General features: G+C 46.2%; 2 protein-coding genes across 4 annotated transcripts; both read left to right on the top strand.

Moving 5' to 3' along the window:
• The first annotated feature begins 370 nt into the window (after positions 1–370).
• Positions 371–16211, top strand: scfd1 (sec1 family domain containing 1). 3 transcript variants are annotated; one of them, XM_061775349.1, is made up of 24 exons: positions 380–488; positions 1160–1230; positions 1766–1854; positions 1925–2015; positions 4879–5001; positions 5088–5175; positions 5252–5397; positions 5643–5728; positions 5804–5903; positions 6983–7122; positions 7196–7286; positions 7359–7432; positions 7635–7716; positions 8524–8620; positions 9376–9446; positions 10497–10576; positions 13458–13520; positions 13666–13741; positions 13928–13981; positions 14250–14302; positions 14380–14413; positions 14922–14987; positions 15079–15147; positions 15990–16211. In XM_061775349.1, exons 1-24 carry the CDS (start codon positions 458–460, stop codon positions 16011–16013), a joined length of 1899 nt encoding a protein of 632 aa, XP_061631333.1. In that variant the 5' UTR covers positions 380–457; the 3' UTR covers positions 16014–16211. The 3 variants fall into 3 exon arrangements, 2 of the variants coding, with proteins under 2 accessions (XP_061631332.1, XP_061631333.1); XM_061775348.1 differs by lacking the exon at positions 14380–14413 and having other exon boundaries at positions 376–488; XR_009788799.1 differs by lacking the exons at positions 14380–14413; positions 14922–14987; positions 15079–15147; positions 15990–16211 and having other exon boundaries at positions 371–488; positions 13666–13796.
• A 2533-nt stretch (positions 16212–18744) lies between these two features.
• coch (coagulation factor C homolog, cochlin (Limulus polyphemus)) lies at positions 18745–23990 on the top strand. The gene is made up of 14 exons (XM_061775350.1): positions 18745–18833; positions 19163–19192; positions 19772–19813; positions 19937–20102; positions 20398–20531; positions 20605–20745; positions 21178–21325; positions 21484–21587; positions 21906–22132; positions 22197–22311; positions 22540–22683; positions 22761–22917; positions 22987–23081; positions 23589–23990. The coding sequence occupies exons 2-14, from the start codon at positions 19171–19173 to the stop codon at positions 23759–23761; spliced, it is 1668 nt and encodes a 555-aa protein (XP_061631334.1). The 5' UTR covers positions 18745–18833; positions 19163–19170; the 3' UTR covers positions 23762–23990.
• Positions 23991–24002: the final 12 nt, after the last annotated feature.

Below are 24002 nucleotides of genomic sequence, written 5' to 3'. Positions count from 1 at the left end.
TCTTTTTTTAACTACACATTGTAGTTATGTTTAAATGACGTTACGGTTATGAGAATATTAGGGGCAAAAATAATTCCCTTGTAAAGTAAAAAAGTTTGAGTACCCCTGATCTCGGACTACAAGAAGGAATTCTGAATCTATGTTTGCCTATAAATGAGACATCTGTCTCTCATTTCGGAAATCTTTTGAGGATTCATGTATGTGTATGTCATAGTGTTGTTTATTATGTAATGTGTTTTGAAATAATAAAGCCTAGTTTACACTTTTCTCAGTAAATGAAAAGTTTTCAAGTCACGCGTCAGTCGTTGTTCAGGGAAAAGGCAGCTGAGTGAGACCTCTCGCTCTTTAGGGCACGCTTTTGATGGTCCACGCAAATGGCGTCCGAGTGACTCATCTTCACTTTTTGTTTCTTTTTGTCTTTGTGTTGACACGTCATCTAAACGCCACAACATCCAAGATGGCGGCGTCCGTACGCGAGAAGCAGACAGGTCTGTCAGTCTTTCATTTGGCTTTTTTCAAATCATTGAAAATCTCTATCAGCCGCCGAGTTCCCCGCAGTCACACTTTTGACATTTGAACCCTCAACTAGAACGGAAGGCAAATTTAAAGGCGCTTCCGGCCTCGCTTGACGTCGAATTAGCCTCCGTTAGCTCCTGAACGGATGCTTGGTGTTGACGTTTGGTCTCCAAACACTTAAGATGGTCCCCACTGGACGTCAACATCAGAAAGGGAAAGTGAAGCCAAAAGCGACCTTGTCGAACAAGTCACAAAACAGTGATTGTGTGCCGGCTGTCACTTTCACGAGAGGAAAGGTTGAGAGTCCCAAATGAAGACGTCGCCTCATCAATTGAACAATTCGATTCGATTCGATTCGATTCAATTCAAACTCATCATTTTATGCGGCCCGCAAAAGCAAATTATGTGTATCAGCTTACGTCACCTTTTCTTTGAACAACGTTCAATAAACGTTTGGGAACCGAGGACACTAATTGTTAAGGCTTTGTAGGTGGAATTCTTTGCCATTCTCGCTCGACGTACAGCTTCAGCTGTTCAACAGTCCGGGGTCTCCGTTGTGGCATTTTACGCTTCATAATGCGCCAGGCGTTTTCAACGGGTTTGCCTTTTCACCTATTTTTGTTTGTGTTTTGTTGTCGTTCAGTGGCCCTGAGGCGCATGTTGAACTTCAACGCTCCTCCTGTGAAGAACGCCACAGCCGAGCCAGTATGGAAGGTAACTCACCAGATGCGGCAAAAGTCTTCTTGCTTCCTTCATTTCTCCTGGCTATTTTTTGCCCCACGACACGGCCGCGGGTGCAGCCGTCCCCGCGCGGGTCGCCGACGTAGTCGCGTTCTTGCCTGGAAACCGAGTTTTACCGTCAAAACTGATACCTTTCAAAAGAAATTCATCGGCGTCACTGCATGATTCATGTGATCCTTTTTGGGGTGATTTAGCACATGCGTTCACTTGTTCATTTTGACAGCGCCGTTACAGACGCAACATACAACACGTTCCTGTTTTCCAAAATGTTCTCCTTTATTATTTATTGAAGTCGACAACTAAGAGGACAATCGGCCGTTTTTTTTTCTTGCTGATTTTTGGGGGGAATTTCTCTTATGTTGTAATGTCTACAAAAAAAAATACATAATAGTAATAATAATAATATGCCATTTTGGGAAGGGCTAATATCGGCCGATTAAATTGTCCATTTATGAGCAATTTCTTCCAAAGACGTGCGTATAAAGCATGACGTTGAGTTGTTTTGCAGGTGTTGATCTACGACCGTTTTGGTCAGGATATCATCTCGCCGCTGCTGTCCGTCAAAGAGCTCAGAGACATGGGCATCACGCTGCACCTGTGAGACGCACGCACGCACGTGTATGACATGACGTGACGTGACGCGGCGCGGCGCCCTTCGTGTGTTCAGGTTGCTTCACTCCGACAGAGATCCGATTCCCGACGTGCCGGCCGTCTACTTCGTCATGCCCTCGGAGGAGAACGTCGACAGGATCTGTCAGGTGCCCTCACGCGCAAACATACATTCGGGTCTGGCTTGACCAATCAGGACACCCGGTTCACATCAGGTGACATCCTCTCAACTCGTTTACTGCCGTGGACGTTTCTATTGGAATCCAAGCGTTTGCTCGTTTTCTCCACTTGGGTCGGAAACCGGTGTTTTGGGTGCAACCAGCACACGTGCTCCTGCTGGCCCAAAACAAAGTTTGCGACTCTTTCGCACGTTCGGTTGGTTGGGTGCTTCTATTTTTGCAGAACGCAATATTGAAGATCCATCAAAATAGTCTTGACGCGGCTTCTGGCAATGTGAGGAAAACGGCTGGCAGTAAATGAGTTAAAGGAGACATACAAGTGCTATGCATTGCTGTTATTATTATTATTATTATTATAGTATGCATTTTTTCACAATTTAAAAACGTTGTTCGTTGCAGGGAAATAGTCCCATTTGGGTTAATTAGTCCGAGAGGTCTGATTTATTTACCACAAATAATGTGTATTGGTTGATACAAAGACAACATATTTCATGTTCAATCGGATAAACTTTGTTTTTTTAGCAAATAATCATGAACTTAGAATTTGCCGGCTGCAACACGTTCCAAAAAAGCTGGGACAGGATCGTGTTTACCACTGTGTTCATCATCATCACCTTTTCTTTGAACAACATTCAATAAAGGTTTGGGAACTGAGGACGCTAATTGTTGAAGCTTTGGAGGTGGAATTCTTTCCCATTCTTGCTCGACGTACAGCTTCAGCCGTTCAACGGTCCGGGGTCTCCGTGGTCGTATTTTACGCTTCATAATGCGCCACGCATTTTCAATGGGAGACAGGTCTGGACTGCAGGAAGGCCAGTCTCGTACCCGCACTCTTTTACTACCAAGCCACGCTGTTGTAACACGTGCAGAATACGGTTTGGCATTGTCTTGCTGAAATAAGCAGGGGCGGCCATGAAAAAGACGTTCCTTGGATGGCAGCGTATGTTTCTCCAAAACCTGTATGTACCTTTCAGCATGAAGGGTGCCTTCACAAATGTGTAAGCTACCCATGCCATTGCTACTAACGCAGCCCCATACCATCACAGATGCTGGCTTTTGAACTTGGCGTCCATAACAGTCCGACGGTTCTTTTCCTCTTTGGCCCGGAGGACACGACGTCCACCATTTCCAAAAACTATTTGAAATGTGGACTCGTCGGACCACAGAACACTTTTCCACTTTGCGTCGGTCCATCTTAGATGAGCTCGGGCCCAGAGAAGCCGGCGGCGTTTCTGGGTGTTGTTGAGAAATGGCTTTTGCTTTGGATTGTAGAGTTTCAAGTTGCACTTACGGATGTAGCGCCGAACTGAATTTACTGACGTTGGTTTTCTGAAGTGTTCCTGAGCGCATGCGGTGATATCCTTTACACACTGATGTCGGTTTTTGATGCAGTGGCGCCTGAGGGATCGAAGGTCACGGGCATTCAATGTTGGTTTTCGGCCTTCCCGCTTCCATGCAGCGATTTCTCCAGATTCTCTGAACCTTTGGATGATATTATGGACCGTAGATGATGAAATCCCAAAATTCCTTGCAAGTGTCCGTTGCGGAACATTGTCCTTAAACTGTTGGACTATTTTCTCCCGCACTTGTTGACAAAGAGGCGAACCTCGCCCCATCTTTGCCTGTGAATGAGCGAGCAATTGAGGGAAGCTCCTTTTCTAGCCAATCACGGCACCCGCCTGTTCCCAAAGAGCCTGTTCACCTGCGGGATGTTCAAACTGTTGTTTGATGAGCAGTCCTCAACTTTCTCCGTCTTTTTCGCAGCCTTTTGGAACGTGTTGCAGCCATAAAATTCGAAGTTCAGGATTATTTGCTAAAAACAATCAAGTTGATCATTTTGAACATGAAGTATGTTGTCATTGTAGTGTATTCAATGAAATATAGGTCGAAGACGTTTTGCAAAGGATTGTCTTGGGTTTTGATTTATGTGGAGCACAACGTCCCAACGTCATTGGAATTGGGTTGGCGATGGCAGGAGGCGCAAAGAACCTGCGGCCATTCATACAACTGAATTCGAGAAAAGTCTTCGGCGAAACACGCCCACATTTCACACCGCTTAAGTACATTTGTGAGAAAATCGATCATCAATATTTCAGTCTATACATTTTGATCTTTATCAATTTTGTTTGTTGGGAAGCAGTGCACGGGCCCGTGTCTTGTTTTTGTCCTGAAGGTGGCGACAAAGAGTCAATTTGCTATCAGCGAACAGTCTTGAGTTGCAAGTTTCCTTTTGATCCGTGTTTGCAGTTGACTTGTATCTCAAATCAGATTTTCTGTTCCGGCCCACCCCCTAAAAAACGTTATGTATTTTTAATAAAGGAAATACATCGTATTATAAAATATAAATGTAAAAACCAAATCAAAGAATAGAAAAAGAATGTAAATATAATAAATTGTTATTAAAAGGGGCGTTAGCATTTTTTGTTTGTTTCTTAGAAACCTTCATGCCCAGCAGTGTTGGGAAGATGACTTTGGAAATGTAGTTGCTTAGCATTACAAGTTACCCTGTTAAAAATGGAATGGCGATGTAACTATTTCAATTACTTTGAACCGATTCCATTGGAGGACATTTCTTTCAAGATGAAACCGTTCCAAATGTAATCTTGGATGTGTAACTTCAGTCTTACCCTTTTTAAAATCTCCGAAAATCTCATAGATTCGCACCACGAGGTGGCGCGTCGAGGTCACATTTGGAAAAATAGGACGCGTTTGATACGATGGCAGAAAGGCACACATGACCGGAGCGAGCCAATCGAGGAAACTCCTAAAGCGAGGCATTTGCAAGTCAGGGCAGGACTGTTCTTCCCGATGTCAGCGGCCTTGTGATGTGCAGGACCTGAGGAGCCAGCTGTACGAGTCCTACTACCTGAATTTCATCTCGGCCATCAGTCGAAGCAAACTGGAGGACGTCGCCGGCGCCGCGCTGGCCGCCAACGCCGTCGGCCAAATCGCCAAGGTCGCCGCGGTTACCCTTTCATGTAGTCAGCCGACGAGTGTCCCTTTGTGAGGAGTGTGTGTAAGTGGCGCGCGTGTGTGTTTCAGGTGTACGACCAGTACCTGAACTTCATCACGCTGGAGGACGACATGTTCATCCTGTGCCATCAAAACAAGGAGCTCATCTCCTACCACGGTCGGTGAGCCGCGCGCTTCGCCGCTAAATTGTCACGTGACCGCCGAGCGACTGGACTGACGCCGTCGCCCCGCAGCCATCAACCGAGGAGATGTCCAGGACACCGACATGGAGGCCATCATGGACACCATAGTGGACAGTCTCTTCTGCTTCTTCGTCACGCTGGGCGCCGTGCCCATCATCCGATGCCCCCGCGGCAACGCGGCCGAGATGGTCGCAGTGGTGAGTGGACCGGCACGCGCGCTTGAAGAAGCCCTTTCACGGCAAACTAATCAACATTTCTTTACAAATGCGCAATCGATGACGTGATTGTTTGAAGGCGAATAACCCGAAGTTGTTTTCTTTCTTGATGGCCGGTGTCCTGTACATGGATGTATGTACATGGATGGCATATCATTTATGTTTTGAAAAGTAAAGAAATGAGTAAGAGGTGAGTCATGGCGCGGCGTGCCCGCGGTGTTTCGTAGAAGTTGGACAAGAAGCTGCGCGAGAACCTGCGCGACGCCAGGAACAGCCTCTTCACGGGAGATAACATGGCCGCCGGGCAGTTCAGGTAAGCGCACGTCAAGGTCAACGCAGCGCCCGCTCCCGTGACGCACGGTGCCCGCGCTTGTCGTTCGCCGCGCAGCTTCCAGAGGCCTCTCTTCGTGCTGGCCGACCGCAACGTGGACATGGCCACGCCCCTTCACCACACCTGGACCTATCAGGCGCTCATCCACGACGTGATGGTGAGCTGTCAACCGTCTGCCCACAAGTTACATTTATTATTTGCAAAGAGTCGGTTTGTTTGTAAAAAAAAAAAAAAAAAAGGTTATTTTTAGTTATTAGTTATTGTCATGTTAAAATAAACCATTTTACATAAAACAATGTGACTTTAAAAAAAATATATTAGTCAAATTAAGTTTTATGCATTTAAGTTTAGCTATTAATTATTAAATTATAAACAATAGAAATAGACAAAGGAATTAGTTTATCAAAACCATTCATTTTTCATTTGTTATTTAGCTCTTATTTATCTGCTTGAAATAGTTTTATTGTAAATAAAATTGAAATAGATTTAGCGTTCATTTATTTTTTTCAGTTGTTGTTCAATTGTTCAATTAAATCAATTAGAAATCATACAAATAAAAGTTGAGACTGAATTCATTATTCAAAAAAGTTGTTTTTATTCATTTAGGGTTAATTTATGGTAAACTAAGTATGAGTAAAATTAACAAATTTACATTTAACATTTGTATTTGTGATACCGTCAATTGATTGTGACAAACTTTCATTTTTTAATTTATCGAATTAAATAATTGGTTAATGTATTGTATATAATAATCGTAATAATTATAATTTTAATATTATTAGGAAACTTTTTATTCATCTAATATATTTAAATTGGTTAATTGATTTCTTGTGAATAAAATATAAATAACAAAATGAAAAAATGTACACGTACTTTCAACAATTGATTTAATGATTGTGATTAAATAATGCAAGTAAAATGTTTCCATTATTATTAAGGTAAAGTAAGTTATTTCACTTCATGCTTTTATTGCTTTACTGTAAATAATGACATATCAGTAAACTAGACAATTGTACATGAGTTTAAATTTACAATTCAATAATTGGTTAGTCATTATTAAATTACAATGAACATTTTTTAAAATGAACTCTGTTACCAAGACTTTCTTTAAAAATTTTTTTGTTACTATGAATAATATTCTCTCGGAACACACTGGCCCACCTGTCCCGGTTTACAAATTCTCGAGCACCAAAGCGTGCAGTCTGAGCGAGCGGCACGCCTGCTTCCGCCCGCCAGGACTTGCACCTGAACAGGGTAATGCTGGAGGAGGGCGCGGGCGCCGAGGCGTCCCCCGCCGGCGCCAGACCCAAGAAGAAGAGCAGGCGGACGTACGACCTGACGGCCGCCGACAGGTTCTGGCAGAGGCACAAGGGCAGGTGAGTGAACCGCCCGCCCGCCCGCCCGCCCGCCCGCCCGCCGGCGGATTTTGAAAGCGTGTCCACGCCGCAGTCCGTTCCCGGAGGTGGCCGAGTCGGTTCAGGAGGAGCTGGACGCGTACCGGGCGCAGGAGGACGAGGTCAAACGTCTCAAGAGCATCATGGTAAGAAAGGCGCCGACGGGCCGCCCTCTCGGTGACCTCTCCCCGACCCCTCGGTGACCTCTTTGCGGGCAGGGCCTGGAGGGCGAGGACGAGGGCGCCATCAGCATGTTGTCGGACAACACCGCCAAGCTCACCTCGGCCGTCAGGTAACATTGTTGTGTTGCCGACTCGCTTTATTTGGGTTAGGGTCATAACAGCAGCTTAATAAAACGTATTCAATTATGCCTTCATAAAAAGATACATTCACATATATATATATATCTATCTCTCTATATATATATATATATATATAAATATACAATATTTTCGATACCTTTCACGCTGGCAGTATTTGTTGCCGTTGTGTAGTTCTCTGCCAGAGCTGCTGGAGAAGAAACGTCTGATTGACCTGCACACCAACGTGGCCACGGCCGTGCTGGACCACATCAAGGTACGAAAGCCTCGCACGTGGAACGCGTCGTCGTCCTTTAGTATGCCGGGGGACATAACATACGGGATGTGGGACGCAACAAGAAAGTCCCCAAATAGTACTTTGTGAGACACAAAAGTAACTATTGTTAGTTGGACGAAGTAACTGTAGTCTGGTTACTTGCCTTACTTTCCTCATGACTCAAAATGGCGGCGTAACGCGTCTGTTGCGTAACGCGTAGTCAAATACATCTGGTAACGCGTCGTGTTGCGTCTTATTTGGCGCTTTACACGAGTGTCCTGGTATCTGGCGTGTAGTTTGTCTGTAACGTGACGCCAAACGTGGCATGTAGTCGTCTCGCCGCGCTGCACTAGTTGCATATCTGTTGGTGACCGATACTGCCCACTCATGCCAGGGTCGCTCGCATCTGCTCCATTTGCACACCGACTGAGGAGTATCCGCACCATTTGCACAATCGACATTGTCCCAGATGATCTTCAAACCGCATCCGCTCCTCGAAGTCTCGGCGCCCTCTGCGCAATGCTCATTGCACCGGATCTTTTTGCACAATTGTCAAAAAAATTATCATAATAATTGTACCGGCATTACCAGATAACTAGCAGCCCTTTATTGCTCAGTGAGTGTTTTTCTTTTTCTTTGTGTCTCCAAAGCGTTCTGTGTCAGTCGACCGTCTGTTGTCGTACTCGAGCGGCTCCAATTACCGGAGACAAATTCCTCCCTTGTGTGTTTTTTGGACATACTTGGCAAATCAAGACGATTCCGATTCCGATTCCGATGTAACGTTGAACGTGTCACGTGTCTTTTTAGACTCGCAAACTGGATGTTTATTTTGAGTATGAAGAAAAACTGATGAGCAAGTCGACTTTGGACAAATCGCTGCTGGACATCGTCAGCGACCCGGACGGTACGTGCGCGTGTGGCCGTCTTGCAGGATTTGTGGCGTCTTTGTGCGTGATTTTACTTGAATGGTGTTTTGTTGGATTTATTAGTCGACGTGTATATCCATTTGATGTTTATGTGGATATGAAATGAGTCTTTGTGAAGCCCTTTGAGTCGCTCGGGCACCAGTGTCAAACACAAGGCCCGGGGGGCCACATCTGGCCCACTACATCAATTTATATGGCCCGCGAAAGCAAATCATTTGCGTCAACTTGTGTGATTATTGTAATAAATGAATAAACGTTGAGATATTGCAAGCATTTTTTTGGGTTACAACCCCCTTTTTTCAGTGACTTGAATAATCGTTGACTTGGAATTTCAAAAGTAGTTGTCATCAATAAGTTATCATCATATATGTAGTACTACGATGAGGCGATGAAACATCGATTTGACGGTTTCGCAGTCATAACGGATTAAGGGTATTATAGTATGTCAAATAGTTTGTTTTATTAGAACGTGCTCATTTTTCATTGTATTATATATATAGTTCATTTCATTATGACTAGCCAATTAATTTCATATAAAATTGGACTTTGAATAAAATAGTTTAGAAATAATTGAATGAACCAAAAAGTATTTTGAAATTGTGAAATCCATTTATTTCCCATTATTTGTTTCCATCTTGCAATGGATCAATAGCGGCTATTTTGTACGCTTTATAAGCTGTATTTGTCGGGCTGCTCGTGAGCCTTTTTTGAAATGGCAGTTTTGTGTTTTCAGCGGGGACTCCCGAAGACAAGATGCGACTCTTCCTCATCTTCTACATCACAGCTCAGCAGCCTCCTTCGGAGGTAATACCACCGCCCGCCACCAGCGGGCACTCCTACTTTGAATTAGTCAATCATCAAATCAATTATTTGAAAGGCCGCTGAAAAACAAAAACCACACCAAACATCTTGTTTGTCATTTTTTTTAAATCAATTTGACTGTGTTGGTCAAATATTTAAATACTTTATTTTATGACAAAAATATTTGTCATTGTATTATTTAAAATTAATAGTAACGAACCAGTTATTTAATACAGTGTTACCCTGCTTTGAGTGGCGGACGGAGCTCTGTCCTCAAACGATTAACCCCCCCCCAAAAAGATTAATTATTGCTTAGAGATGCCACAAGATGGCGGAAAAACGCTCCTTTTGTCGAAATGAAGCTCCTCAGTTCACCTCAGTATAGTTCCTTGGTACCACAAGTCAGTGCTAAAATGATTCTTGTATTGCGCTGGCAGCACGTAACGGGTCAAAAATCAGCAAATGGGTGAATGCTGAGCCACCAAAAAATTCACTGGGCAATCGGATCAAGATAAATACAGTAGAATACATTTGCAATCAATCATTTGAGCAATTATTGAGTGAGATGCATCGACTGAAAAGAAATGAATGGAGACATTTGAAGAAACCATGTCAAGGAATTCAACAAATGTGTCAATAATGAACAAAGTGTGCGGGCTTCCATGTTGGGCCGTGCTGGTCGGCGGGGGCCATTTTGTCTCCTTTTTGCGCTCACGTGGCGCGACGCTTGCGTAACGCACGAAGGAAACAAAAGAACTGCATCTGCATCTGCGTGTGCGTCCGGCTGTGTTGACGTACGCGCGCGCGCGCCTTCTCGTACGCGGCTGCGCTCGTTCGATGATGCGATGTCGATCGCAGGCGTCGCGCGGTCGTCCGCCTACGACGAAAGGCAGCGAGGCCGTCGTAAATCTCGTCGACTCGGGCCCAACGTTTCCGAAGCGCGCGGGAATTTGTGATTATATTCTTTGTTTTTCCTCGTCCTATTGACCTTGTGGTCAGTCCAAATATGCAAATGCGCGAGCAGAGCTGCACGTCTTTGTTCTGTGCCCGCAGTCGGACTTGGAGCAGTATAAAACGGCTCTGCTGGACGCTGGCTGTGACCTGTCGCCCCTCAGCTACATCAAACAGTGGAAGTGAGTGTGTGTGTGTGTGTGTGTCCACATCTGTGCGTGTACAGTGCTATGAAAAAGTATTTTAACCCCCCTTCTCAAATTTGATTTGCATAGTTTCCCCACTTTAATGTTGCGGATCATCCAACAAAGATAACCTATGGAAACATAAAATGCAGTTTTTAAACGATGATTTTATGCATTTGGAAAACAAAATATTCGGAGTGACCTGGCCCTGTGCGGAAAAGTCAAATCATGAATTGCTTGTGGCTAATCCCAATTGTTGGGCGATTATCACTGATCGCACCCGGCGGGGCCCGTTCAATCGAGAAGTCGCTTCAACAGAATCCGTCCCGACAAAAAGCCGCCACAAAATGACACGATTCAAAGGAATTCCGGAACGGTTGCGAAATAACGTCACTGACGTTTATCAGTCTGGAAAGAGTTACCAACAACATTTCCAAAGTTTTAGGATGCCAGCCATTATCCTCACATGGGGAAAACACGGAAGGCAAAGATTAGCCCGAGAGGACAGCGAAGACTCATCCGGGAGGCCGCAAAAGGAACCCGGGGCAACCCGTAAAGAACCGCGGGCCTCCGTTGCCTCAGTTAAGGTCGGAGTTCATGACACAACAGGCGGGAAGAGACCTGGGCAAAAATGGCATCCTGTGCAGAGTTCCAAGGCCAAAACCACTGCTGATCAAAAACATACCCGTCATACTTTTGCAAAAAAAAAAAAAAAAACATCTAAAGGATTCCCAAGACTTTTTGGTCGAATATTACACGGAGTGACGAGACTTTTTTTCAATCGTCCTTTGTTCTTGTGTGGCCTAGTAGCTAAATTGTTTCTTGGTCCTGTCCGATAGGCCGAGACCCGAAGCAATCGGATCCTGTCGTGACTCGGTCTGAGGCGCATGCGAAAGCAATGCCTCATTAAGCTGTAAACAAATGGGGAGGGAATAAGGGAAAGAAAGAAAGAGCTATTCACAAAGCGGTCTTATTTTGTCCTTGAGGGAAAAGGGAGGTTGGTAAAGCCACCGAGAAAGTATGACGGAAAGGAGCAAGAAACCGTTTAGCTCCTCGGCCACACAAGAACAAAGGACTATTCAAGTCATCAAATCATCAGCCGCGGCGTGAGGGAAGAGCGATGACGGATCAGGATGTGGGCAAGGCGCAAGATGCGGCTTTGCGGCGGCATGCGGCACGAAGGAACAAACGAAGGGCGTCAAGAAAGCCAACGGTCCGACCGTAGGAGGTGGAACGAGCAGAGGAAGTGGCCATGGCGTGCGACCGAGCGAGCTCGTCGCGCCAGGCGCCGAATTAGGTCGGCTGTCAAAGCGCACATTGATCACAATAATTACAGCAGTTAGAGCTCCAGCGCAGACGAGGAGTTGCAAGAGGAGCCGTCATCTTCTTCTGTTCTTCCGCTCACTTGCGAAAGTGCGCCCGTCAATCCGGACAACAGACGATTGGTCGTTGCTCGACTTTTATCCACGTGCGATCGGTTACCGGCGCTGATTGTAGCTAAATGTGTACGCGGAGGCCGTGACTTAGCCTCGTTAGGCCGCCGTCCGTTCCAGAAGGTGGAGGAGGAGGCGCCGGGACCGTCTTGCGGTGTGATCCGTGAAACTAGGAGATAACGTAAGAAAAGACGGGATTTTGTCAGAACACTGGCCCAACCAGCTTTTGAGCTTCTACTTTTTCACACAGGGCCAGCTCACTTTGAATGAAAAAGCACCATTTCAAAACAGCCTTTTGGGTTGACTCGAGTTATCTTTGTCTGATATTGACATTAGTTGGATCATCTTAAACATTCGAGTGGGGAATCTATGCAAAAAAAAAAAAAAAAAAGTCCGAATTTGAGAAGGGGGCAAATCCTTCTGCAATGTTCGTTCACTCGCGGCCTCCTGGAAATCACGTTAGCGCTTCCCCAGAGGCGCGCTGTCGACGTAAACATGTTCAAGACGAGCCGCCGGGAGGAGATTTCCAGCCGAAGACCTCGCGCGCTCTCCCGAAAACGCAGTCTGGACACGTCCTCAGAAAACGCCTGCGGCAAATCACGACGACTGCCCGACCGGGCCGGCCGGAGTTCACTCGTCCTTATTGGCGCTTTCGCGGCTACGCGCTAACAGGAAGTGCTCATGCGCATTCAGATAGCTCCTGTTACGCTGAAAACCTTCAAACCAAATTCCACTCATTTGTCACGGTTAATATTTTGGCTTTGATTTAGTCCGAATAATTCATTGAGTACATGGAGAAAGTTTCATCGGAATCTTTTTATTTCATGTGAACCATTTTTGGATGATGGAACAAACATTACCATTGTTAGCCAAAATGTTAGCTCTTCCTTACTCCCCTTAGCTTAGCTTAGCTTATCTTACAAACCAGGCAGTAACGTGCTCATACAAGCTTCACACAACGTTGTTATATTCCAACGTTGCATTTTTTTTCTCCTTTATGGGAGCGAAATACGGAGTGTACGTTTAAGCGGTAGCTCCGCCCCCGCCCCCCCCCCCGTAGGCTGACGTCTACCCGGCCTGCGATCTCCGCACAATAATGCGTCGGATTCGCGGGCTGAATATTACATCCGCTCGGGGAATGATATATTTTTTTTAAAGTTGAAATAACCGGAAGGTTAGCAAAATGCAAAGTTGATTTCTTTTTCGCATCCATGTCTTCGTCGCTCCTTCCGGTCTAAAAGAAACATTGAAATTTCAATAGTGCTTTTATAAATAAAGAAAAGGGAAAAGTTGTTTTTTGGTGGACCAAAAAAAAATGGTAGCATAAAAAGACAAGTTTATTTTGTCAATGCTGGAGACCTCCAGGTAGCTTGCGGTTGATTTTGCAAATGCGTTGCCCGAGAAAGCAGAGGAAATGACGCTTTGATTTTTGTCCCGGTGCGCAGGGCCTTCACCAAGATGGCCGGCGCTCCCGCCAACTACGGCAACAGTGGAGTGAAGCCCCTGGGGTACGTTGAGCATCTCCTGAAAAATAACAACAACAACATACTTTGTGCCGAACCCGATTCCCGGCCTGACCTCGTCCTCCCGCTCGTCTCGCCGGCGCTCTGCCCCTCCCCCTCCCCCTCCCCCTCCATCTCTCGCTCCGCTCAGGCTGTTTTCGCGAGTGATGAATAGCGGCTCTCAGCTGGTGATGGAGGGAGTCAAGAACTTGGTGCTCAAGCAGCACGTGAGTCGGCCCGTCTGACGGAAAACAACAAAACACCTGTCCAAGTCGTTTACAGGCAGCTTGTCCTTTCTTTGAGCGCCCGTTGCACTTTTTTTGCAGTCTTATGATAAAAAGTTTTTTTTTTTTTTGTAGCTAAAAATAATGTATATATATATATATATTTTTTTTATTGTTCGTGTCTTCCAGAACCTTCCAGTTACTCGAATTCTCGACAACCTGATGGAGATGAAGTCGCACGCTGTGAGTGTGACACACGCATACACACACACACACACACACACACACGCACACGAACAAAAGTGATGTTGTGAAAAAGGAAGTCGCGGGAGAAGGAATTTGGAACGAGGATGAAAGAATTTCCTGGATGGCGCGCTGGTGTGTGCGTATTGTTCGATTGATTTTTCCCTCCTCGACTTCCTGCGCTCATGCTAGCCCATGCTAACGTAGCATCGTGAGTTGACTCCGCCTCCTGTCTGTCAAGTGATCTTTTTTTTTCGTCACCTTCTAGGAGACGGACGACTATCGATACTTTGACCCCAAGATGCTGCGCGGCAGCGAAAGGTAACCCGTGAGCGCGCTTCCCGTTAGCCGTGTGATGTCATAGTGATGTCACGTCAGCGTTTCCGTGTCTTCCTCAGTTCCATTCCCAGGAACAAGAACCCTTTTCACGAGGTCAGTCCATCCGCCTGTTGATTATTTTCAATAATTCAAAAGCAAACGCGCCGCCGCCGTTGTTGTCGTCTTCTGGCGGCGCCACAACTGGATTGTTCAAGCGGGACTAATGGCCTGCCATCTGTCAACACCGATCGGAAAGAAATGGTCCAAAAATTATTACAAATTCTACTTTTCTATTTAAAAAAAATCCCCCAATATTGAAAAATAAATTCAGTGGAAAAAAGTGTAAAGTGACTCTTAAAGAAAAAAATAAGTTCTTTAAAAAAAAATCATCATTGTAAAGAAAGTTTACCAATAATGTCAAAGTAAAAAGCAGTAAAAAAAAATAAATAAATAAAAAACAAGTCTAAGTCAAAAAGAGTAAAATAAATGGGCAAAAATGATAGTTTTGTAAAAATAAAACATCTAAAAAATGAATTGTTGAAGTGTCATACAGATCTGTGGGTCGATTAGTTGATTATTTTGACTGACTGAAAAGTAAAAGTATTGTTGTTGTGGTCTCCAGGCGATCGTTTTCGTGGTGGGAGGAGGAAACTACATCGAGTACCAGAACCTGGTGGACTACACCAAAGTACGAAATCTCCGTGGCCACGACGTCGTCTTGCAACAACCAGCAACTCACTGTGTGTGTTTTTGTGTGTGTGTGTGTGCGCGTGTGGCAGTCAAAAGCGGGCAAGAAGATCGTTTACGGCTGCAGTGAACTCTTCAACGCATCGCAATTCATCAAACAAGTCGGTGTCAACTTTTAATGTCACCCGTGTCAAAGTCAACCATTCAAAAAGCTTTATTGTCAATGCTCTAAATACAGACAAACACAGCAACAAAATGCTCTTTATAAACGATAAAAAATATGCAAAATTTAAATTGAATATATATATGTAAAGAACAATTCAGATGTCACTTGTCAGGGAAAAGATTGATTCTTTTTAACTTGTTTTAATATTTTTCATTCATTCATTCATTTTTTTGTGCAAAAAAGTAACATTTTTGTCGAAAACGATTATATATTTTTTAAATTGAATTGTTTTTTAATCCTATTTGAGGAAAAATAATTTGGATCTCTTTTTTTATTTTGTCTTTTTTCAAGTAAAATTATCGAGAATAATTTTTTTTTAAATATATTATTTTGGAGGGGGAAATGTACTTTGATAGTACAAAAATGCTTTCAAATAAAAAACATTAAATCTTCCAAGAATATTCATTATTTATTTGTTAAAACAACATTTAATGTGACTGAATGCGCGCGTGAGAGAAAGTCAGATACACTCTCACAAAATCTTTTAAATGTAAGTTTAAATTCAAAAAAAGTTAACATTTTTTAAGTTTTCTTTTTTTAGAAAATTAATCTTTTGAGAGTAAAAATTATATATTTTGTCCAGTAAAATTGCATTTTTTTTTCAAGAAGTTCTTACTAGAAAATACATATTTTTTTAAATCACCTTTTTGACATTTTTTTTAATATGTTTTGGTAAGTAAAAAAAGCTGTACTTTTGTGATATTTATTGCTTCTACACTTCACTACAACTTAAAATTTCATGTGTGTGTGTGTGTGTGTGTGTGTGTGTTTTTGCAGCTCTCCCAGTTGGGCCAAAAGTGAGGAAGTGGACGGATGCGGACGAAAACTTGTTAACGTGTTTCCTGTCAGCGTGAATACATTTGACCAGTACAACCAGCCCCCTTTTGTTTTTGTTTTTTTGGTAGTTTAAAAAAAACTAACTTCTGTCAATCAAAAACAGACGCACACACCCCTCGTGCCGTGTTGCCATAATAAACTTTGAGCTACATCAAGTCCAAACACGTTGTTGTTTGTTACACACACACACACACACACACACACACACGGATGGGCACGTGTCATGTGACCGACCACATGAGCTCCGACAATTTGAGGATTATTCCGCTCGCTTTAACCTGCACTCACACGCGCTCTCTTCTACGTATGTGCGAGCGTGCATGCGTGAATCGAACTGCAGTGCATGATGGGAGCACGCTGATGTCATTTTATAAGGGAAAAATCCTTTTCAAGGATAACGCGTGTATCAATTTTTTTCTTTGAAAATATATTTGAAAAAATCAGGTTTCAGAATTTGATGAAAAAAGTCGTTTTAGGGAAAACGTGTGAATAATTTTTGGGGGTTATTTTCGGAGAATAGTATGCAAAAAAAAAATTATTTAAAGAAAATACAGGAAAAAAATAATTGAGAAAAAAATTGAGACTGGTTAGCACATGTGCCTCACAGTTCTTGGGACCGGGGTTGCCCCGCCTGTGTGGAGTTGGCATCTTCTCCCCGTGCCTGCGTGGCTTTTCTTCGGGTACTCCGCTTTCCTCCCACATCCCCGCCCCCTAAAAAACATGCGTGCTAGGTTGATTGAAGACTTTAAATTGCCCGTTGGTGCGATTGGCTGGGGACCGGTTCAGGGCGTACCCCGCCTCTCGCCCGAAGATGGCTGGGATGGGCTCCAACAAGCCCGCGACCCGTGGTGGTAAAAAAAAATGGATGCATGGATGAAAAAAGTCATTTGTTGTATCTTTTCATGTTACATTCTGAGAAGAAAAATAATTCTGATCACATTTTTCAAAGTAATTTAAAATGAGTTTGTTTGTTTTTTAAACAAAACAAAATGCTCCATTGCTTGGAGAAGGTCAAAGCTCATTTGAAAACGTATCTTTCGGCCTCTTCTGATGATGTCATCGGCAGCAGCAATGAGGAGTTTTGCGTGCGCGGATGAAATCCGGGCTCTTATTCTTATTCTTATTGTTATTGTTATTGTAACCTCGTCACCTCGCAGCGAGGAAGAAAGACGGCGGGTGTGCGCAGCCGAAAGCCGCTCGCTCGCCTGCTAGCCTGCTAGCATTAGCATGGTAACCGAGGAAAATCACCGGCGTGATCAATTTCCTGTCCTGGAGCGACATGACAGAAATTCTTCCACTTGCTTTTGGTTTTCGTCTCGGTTGGAGACGCAGCGGGAGGAAATCGTCCTCGGCAACAACATCCTGGCTCCCGTTGATGACGTCATCGGGCCAACAGCCACGCCGCTTTTTCATTGGCGCATGGCCCATTTTCTGGAGTGCTTCTCCTCACGCGGGTCGCGGGCGCGCTGGAGCCCATCCCAGCTATCATCGGGCGAGAGGCGGGGTACGCCCGAACCGGTCGCCAGCCCACCGCGCGTGTTTTTGGGATGTGGGAGGAAAGCGGAGTACCCGGAGAAAAGCCACGCAGGCGCGGGGACAACGTGCAAACGCCACATAGGCGAGGCCGGATTTGAACCCGCAACCTCACAACTGTAAGGCAGATGTCGTTGGCACTACATCATCATCATCATCATCCTATTTCTTAGGGAAGAAAAACAACAATCAAATAATCAGATGAAAGTCGCATTTGTCGTGGGAAATAACAAAGAAATCTTCTGAGCAAAGCAACATTTGTCATTTGCACAACTAAACGAATTTTAATTTTCGCATGAATTTCAGAATTTGGGGTGGTTTTTTTTTCTAAAGTTGAAAAATGCAGAAAAAGAATGTGAAAGGAAAAAGTTAAGAAAAAAGACAAAATCTCCAGTAAAATGATGTTTAAGAAAATATATCGAAAAAGTACCCCCAAAAAGTAGAATGTACTATCAAAAGATTTGTTTTCAATTTTGTGGAGACATCTTATTCTTTCAAGGAAACAATCTCATGCGAGAACAATTTGTCCAAATCCAAACTTTTACACAAGAACCTGAAACGTGTTTTCAGTAAAAAGTACTTTTTCATGTCAAAATTATTTCTTTTCATAAAACCAGAATGAGTAATACACGCATTTTGTTTTGACTTTTCCTCAAGTGAAAATGTTACAATTGGAGGAAAATGAATTCCAATTTGTGTAGAAAGCTAAGAAACGTATGAAGTCTCAAGTTAAAATGGGACAAACAAGTGGGCGGAGTTCCAGCAACCTTTCATTTCATGCATTTTTTCCTTTTTCACTCACTTTGTCTACACTGCAAAAACTCTTTTTGCTATTTGTGATTGCACTTCAAAAAAGACCATTTTCAAGCAAAACGTCACTTTGTAATTCACAAATTGGTCATTGTTATCAGAAAAAGAAAAGCAGGTTTTTCCACATCTTTGACATCCAAATTTCCAAAAGTGTCAATTGTCTGGAACGAAGTTTGTACTTTTCTTCCTTGAAGTGCAATCCGATGACTTTGAAATATTCCCGCTAAGCTTTGGAACTTTTGTGGCGTCGACAAAGAAGGCCAAGTGTTGTTTTTCTTCTGTCAGGTTTTCAAAGCCCCGCCCACCCTCGCCGTGCGCGCGCCCGCGCGCGCGCGCGCGTGATCTTATTTAAAGGTCCAGTCGGCCTGTGTTCTTCATCATCGTCTTCGTCTTCCGAGGATTAAAATCACTTTTGGATCGAACAAAACAAAACAAAAACCGGTCAGTGTGATTTTGAGGATTTGGACATTTTTCTGCATTTCAATTGATTGATTGATTGACTGATTGATTGATTGATTGAGTTTGCCTCTCGCATACATTCGAAGGCGATGAAGACGCGCTGCTCCTCTTCTGTCTTTTCTGTCCGAATGACGATTTGCGTATCATTCGCATAAATCCGCACCTTTTGTTCTCGCGTCTTTTGGACATCGGGTTAGTAATGACGACAGCTCATTTGCATACGAGCGTAATCGAGTGAAACGCTTGACGGCGACGATGTCATCGGACGTGATGCCGAAAGCATTTGCATATTTGTCTTGTTTGTCTTTCAGGCGGCGACATGTCGCTGCTGATTGCGATCGGTACGTTGGACTTGGATCTTCTGTTTTCCTCGATTGTGTTCGATTCCACTCGATTCTCCTTCGAGTCTGTCCGATTCCATTTGACTCCTACTTTATTGTACTCTGCCCCCCTGTAGTTTGTTCCCCTCTTCTATTGCACTTTGTTGATATTTCTATTCGACTCGATGCTACTTTATTGCACTCTATTCGACTTGCTTTTACCGTACTACTATGTTGTATTCAACTGTACTCAATTCTTCCTTTCATCTGCATTTCTGTTTGAGTCTCTGCTGCTTTATTGGACTGTATTCTAATGTGGCTTCTCTGATTTTCTTCGACTATGTTCTAGTGTATGGGATACTAGTTTCTTCGACTCTAATGTCATCTACTGAGTTCCACTTAATTGTAATGTAGCGGTCTCTCTTTTCCTTAATTCGGTGTAACTCTACCGTGTTCTCTTCTACTCTCTGCCACGCTATTCTTTCTATCCTGCCGCGTTTCATTCTATTCACTTCCACCGTCTTCTATTCGACCGCGTTGGATTCTGTTGCCGTGATCGGCCGATGACTTTTTTTTGTTTCTCTCTTTCTTTTGCTCCAGGCGTTTTCTACGCGATCTCGTCGTCGTCTTCGGAAAGCTCGGGTGCGTCCTCGCTGCCTTCGTTTAGCGCCATCATCCAAACCTCCGTTGACTCTCTGTCGGTTTGAAATGTTCCACCGTGTTCAAAGTTGTCGTGTGATGTCGTATTTCCCGCCGGCCGCTCAGCGACGCGGCCGCTTTCCTGCAGCGCCCGCGGGGCCGACCTGGACCCGGCGGCGGACGGCGCCGTCCTGGTGACGTGTCCGCCGGACTGCGGACGAAGGCCGCTTGCCGTGTTCGGCGCCGACGTCTACGCCGACATCTCGTCCGTTTGCGGCGCCGCGCTGCACAGGTAAACTCCGGCCAACGCCTTCAGTAGTGTGTGAGAACATTTCAGTAGTCGTGTCGGTAGTTCACGTGAGAGGCTCGTTTTCCTGTCGTGTGTGTGTGAGAGTTTCAATAGTGGACGTAGGTGAAGAATCTTTCAGTCGTGTCGCTAGTGTGGGAGAGCAAAGAATTTGTCAATAATCCCGTGAGAGCGTTTCTCTGGTGTTGCGCAAATTGAAGGCGGCGTCGAGGAATGCGAAGATTAAGCCGACGAGCGCGGCCTCGCTTCCCGTGCCGTGACGCCGCGCGTTTGTGTGCAGCGGCGCGGTGAGACACGCCGGCGGCGAGGTTCGCGTGGAGCGGCTCCCCGGGCGACACGGCTACGTCCGCTCCTTCGCCAACGGCGTCCAATCGCGGGCCTTGTCCAACTGGAACGCCTCCTTCCGCGTCAGCGGTACGTGTCGCCGTGGAGACGGGCCGCCGACCCCAGGCGCCGTAGAGGACTCACGAATGCTTTTGCGTCACAGAGCCTGAGAAGCAAGGACCTCAGGAGCTGATGCAGGACTCCGCCGCCGCCACCGACGCCACCGCCGCCACCGCCCCCGCCACCGCCCCCGCCACCAGGGAAGTCGAGAAGAAGACGCCTGTGAAAAAAGTTGGAAATAAAGGTGGCGCTGTCCTGTCTCTTCCCGTCCTGTCCCATCCCCATTCCGCCTCGCCGCATCCCGCCCGTCCCCGTCTCTTCCGGTCTTGTCCTTTCCCACCCTGTCCAGTTCTGTCCCATCCCGTCTTGTCCCTTTCTGCCCTCTTTCAGCCTATCCCGTCCTGTCCCTTCTCGTCCTGTCCCAAAGTGTCCCACCCTTTCTCGTCCTGCCCCGACCCTTCCGTCCCTTTCCACTTTGTCCCATCCAATCCTGCTCCGACCCGTTTGACCACGTCCTGTCCTGTCCCCTCCCGTCCCATCTCGCGCCGTCTTGTTTAGCTGTCCCGTTCCGCCTGGTGACATCCCAGCCGGTCCCGCCCCCTCTGGTCCTGTTCTGTCCTTTCCTGTCCCGTCAGGTGCCGTTCAGTCCTTTATCCTCCCGTCCTGTTCCGTCCAGACTGTCAGATGGACATCGTGGTGGTGACCGACAGCAGCGCCAACTTGGGCCGGCGGCGCTTCAACCTGCAGAAGAACTTTGTCACCAAGCTGGCGGCCATGTTGAAAGTCGGAGTCGACGGACCCCGCGTGGGCCTCGTCCAGGCCAGGTCGCGCATGCGCACACACACACACACACACGCGTGCAAGTGTGCACATGGAAACAGGCACGCAAACACACACACGTTGACATGAACACGCGGGACTCAACATTTGTCTCTCATGTCCAGCTGCATACAGAAATGTTGTGCGTTGTGCGTGTGTGCAGTGACGTTCCCAAGACAGAATTCCTGCTTAGCAACTATACACAACCCAAAGACCTTCAGTTTGCCATCAAAGAGCTCGCACACCTGGGAGGGGAAACCAACACAGGTACACACACACACACACACACACAATAAATCTGTGCACATTGTCAGTCACGCGAGTCACGTTAATAGGAAAACGTCGGATGGGGCAGCCGGACGTTCCTCATTATGACTCCCAGCATTCGTTCATCTTTACATCATGGACCTTGATAGTCCACTCAAATTAATTTCGGAACGATTCGGGAGTCGGGAATGAGCCAACGATTCCGAACGCGGCCGCTGCGGAATCGTTTGCTCATCATCCTCATCCATCACTCATTCCCAACTCCTGAATCACGCTAAAGTTTGAGTTTTTTCTTGTCTCTGTGTTGCGCGTCCTCAGGAAAGGCCATCACACACACGGCGGAGAATCTGTTCACTCAGCAGAGCGGCGCCCGTCGCGGCCGGCCGCGCGTCATGCTGGTGCTGGTCGACGGGTGGCCGTCGGACGACCTGGAGCGGGCGGCCGCGTCGGCGCGGGAGGCGGGCATCAACGTCTTCCTGGCCGCCGTCGCCAAGCCCGTGCCCGACGAGATCCCCGCCGTGCCGGACCTTAACTTCGCCAAGAAGGTCGGTCGGCCGTCCCGTTCGCGTGTCGCGGCGCTCGCGTGTTTGACGCGTTTGTTCGCTGCAGGCGGTGTGCAAGGACGACGGTTTCTTCAGCTATCAGATCTCCAGCTGGTTCGGCACCACCAAACACGTCAAACCTCTCGCGCAGAGACTCTGCTCGCTGAACGCGCTTCTGTGCAGTACGACACGCCGTCCGCCCGACACCGACGATACGACAAATCGACGCATTATGCGACTTCGACATGCCGCCAGCACACCGATAAAAAGCCGTCACGTGGCCAACACGCTATCGACACGCGGTCAACGCGTCATCGACACAATATCGACACGCGGTCAACGCGCCAGGCGAATGGTGCGAGTGCGTGCGTAGCGACGGCGCTGGTCCCGTTGTGTTTTTGTGGTTTCAGGTCGCACGTGTTTGAATTCGGTCAACGTGGTTTTCCTCATCGACGGCTCGTCTAGCATGGGCTCTCCCAACTTCCAATTGGTCCTGGAGTTCGTGGCGGCCATCGCCAGCAGGTTGGACGTCTCAGAAGTCGGAGCTCACGTCGGTCAGTCGGCCGTTCGTCGACCCGCGCGCCGATCGGCCGACGGACCGACTGACGGACCGATCGTGTGTCGCGCTCAGGCGCCGTTCAGTTCACGTACGATCAGCGCCTGGAGTTCGACCTTTCGGAGCACGCCAGCAAGGACGCCGCGGCGGCCGCCCTGAGGAAGATCCCGTACATGAGCGGCGGCACGGCCACGGGGAGCGCCATCACCTACGCTACGCGGAATGTCTTCAGGTGACGACGCCGGGCGACCGTCGCCGCTAGCTGGCTAGCTAGCGACATGATCGGCTTCTCGTGTGACAGGAAAGCCGCGGCCGGACGCAACTTCTTGATCGTGGTGACTGACGGCCAATCGTACGACAACGTGGGCGGGCCCGCGCTGGTGGCGCACAATCAAGGTGTGTACGTGTGAGAACAAAATGATATTTCTTCAATGTTCGCTCGCTATATTGCGCTTGAGCTATTACGGGTTCAGTTCATTGCAGATTTGTTCTCATATTCGCCCAGTCGTCCATTGTCGACACGGCTTTTGCTCACTCATAGCTTGCGTTTGCTGTCATTTTTGGTGCTAAAAGAAACACGTCCGAGCCTAAAACATTCAAACTGACTAAAAAACAAAAGAAATATTCATTAAAACGCATCCTACAATGGATACAATGTACAAAGCAATATCGAGACGTTAAGACTTCACTGTGGTCTCATAAGATTCAGATTCAACTTCAGATTTTGCGATGTCAGTATGACTTTTTTTTTTTGTCCTTCCCAAATATGACCTTTTTCTCATCACTCCACTTCCTCTCAAATTTGCTGTCGGAACATTTTTCCTTTATTGTAAATTGGCAAAGGTTGAATTGGTTGAATTGACGGGCGCGCCGAAGGTAACGTCGGCTTGTTGCGCGTGCCAGGCATCACCATCACATCGGTGGGCGTGGCCTGGGCGCCCATGGACGACCTGCAGGTGATGGCGTCCGCGCCCAAAGAGAAGCACACCTTCTTCAGCAGACACTTCGAAGGCCTCCAAGACCTCGTCGAAGACATCATCCGCGGAATTTGTCACGACTTCAACGCCAACAACTGAAAGCGTGCGCGCGCTGTACGATACGCGATGACGTCATCACTGAGTCACGACATGTAGTTGATTGATTGACAGGTGGCGTCACGCTAGAACACTTTGTCTTCTTTTCCATGTGTAACTTTTCCAATCTCATTTCATATTTTATACTTCAACAAACTGTAAACCTGTGACGATCTCATGATCTATTTGACCTTCTTATGTATTTATTATTAAATTGTTTACAAAAAAAATATTCTTTGACTAT

The sequence above is a fragment of the Phyllopteryx taeniolatus genome, chromosome 6 (genome assembly GCF_024500385.1).
Source record: "Phyllopteryx taeniolatus isolate TA_2022b chromosome 6, UOR_Ptae_1.2, whole genome shotgun sequence".
NCBI lineage: Eukaryota > Metazoa > Chordata > Actinopteri > Syngnathiformes > Syngnathidae > Phyllopteryx > Phyllopteryx taeniolatus.
The sequence above is the reverse complement of the archived record's forward strand: the minus strand, read 5'-3'. Positions and strand labels throughout refer to the sequence as shown.

Bases quoted from the DNA above. Each gene is read 5' to 3' on its own strand.
- scfd1 (XM_061775348.1), top strand. From the start codon at position 458: ATGGCGGCGTCCGTACGCGAGAAGCAGACAG. The intron at 7,433-7,634 runs GTAACATTGTTG...GCCGTTGTGTAG, and splicing joins AAGCTCACCTCGGCCGTCAG to TTCTCTGCCAGAGCTGCTGG. The intron at 10,577-13,457 runs GTGAGTGTGTGT...CCCGGTGCGCAG, and splicing joins AGCTACATCAAACAGTGGAA to GGCCTTCACCAAGATGGCCG.
- coch (XM_061775350.1), top strand. From the start codon at position 19,171: ATGTCGCTGCTGATTGCGATCG. The intron at 19,193-19,771 runs GTACGTTGGACT...CTTTTGCTCCAG, and splicing joins GTCGCTGCTGATTGCGATCG to GCGTTTTCTACGCGATCTCG. The intron at 22,312-22,539 runs GTACGACACGCC...TTGTGGTTTCAG, and splicing joins GCTGAACGCGCTTCTGTGCA to GTCGCACGTGTTTGAATTCG.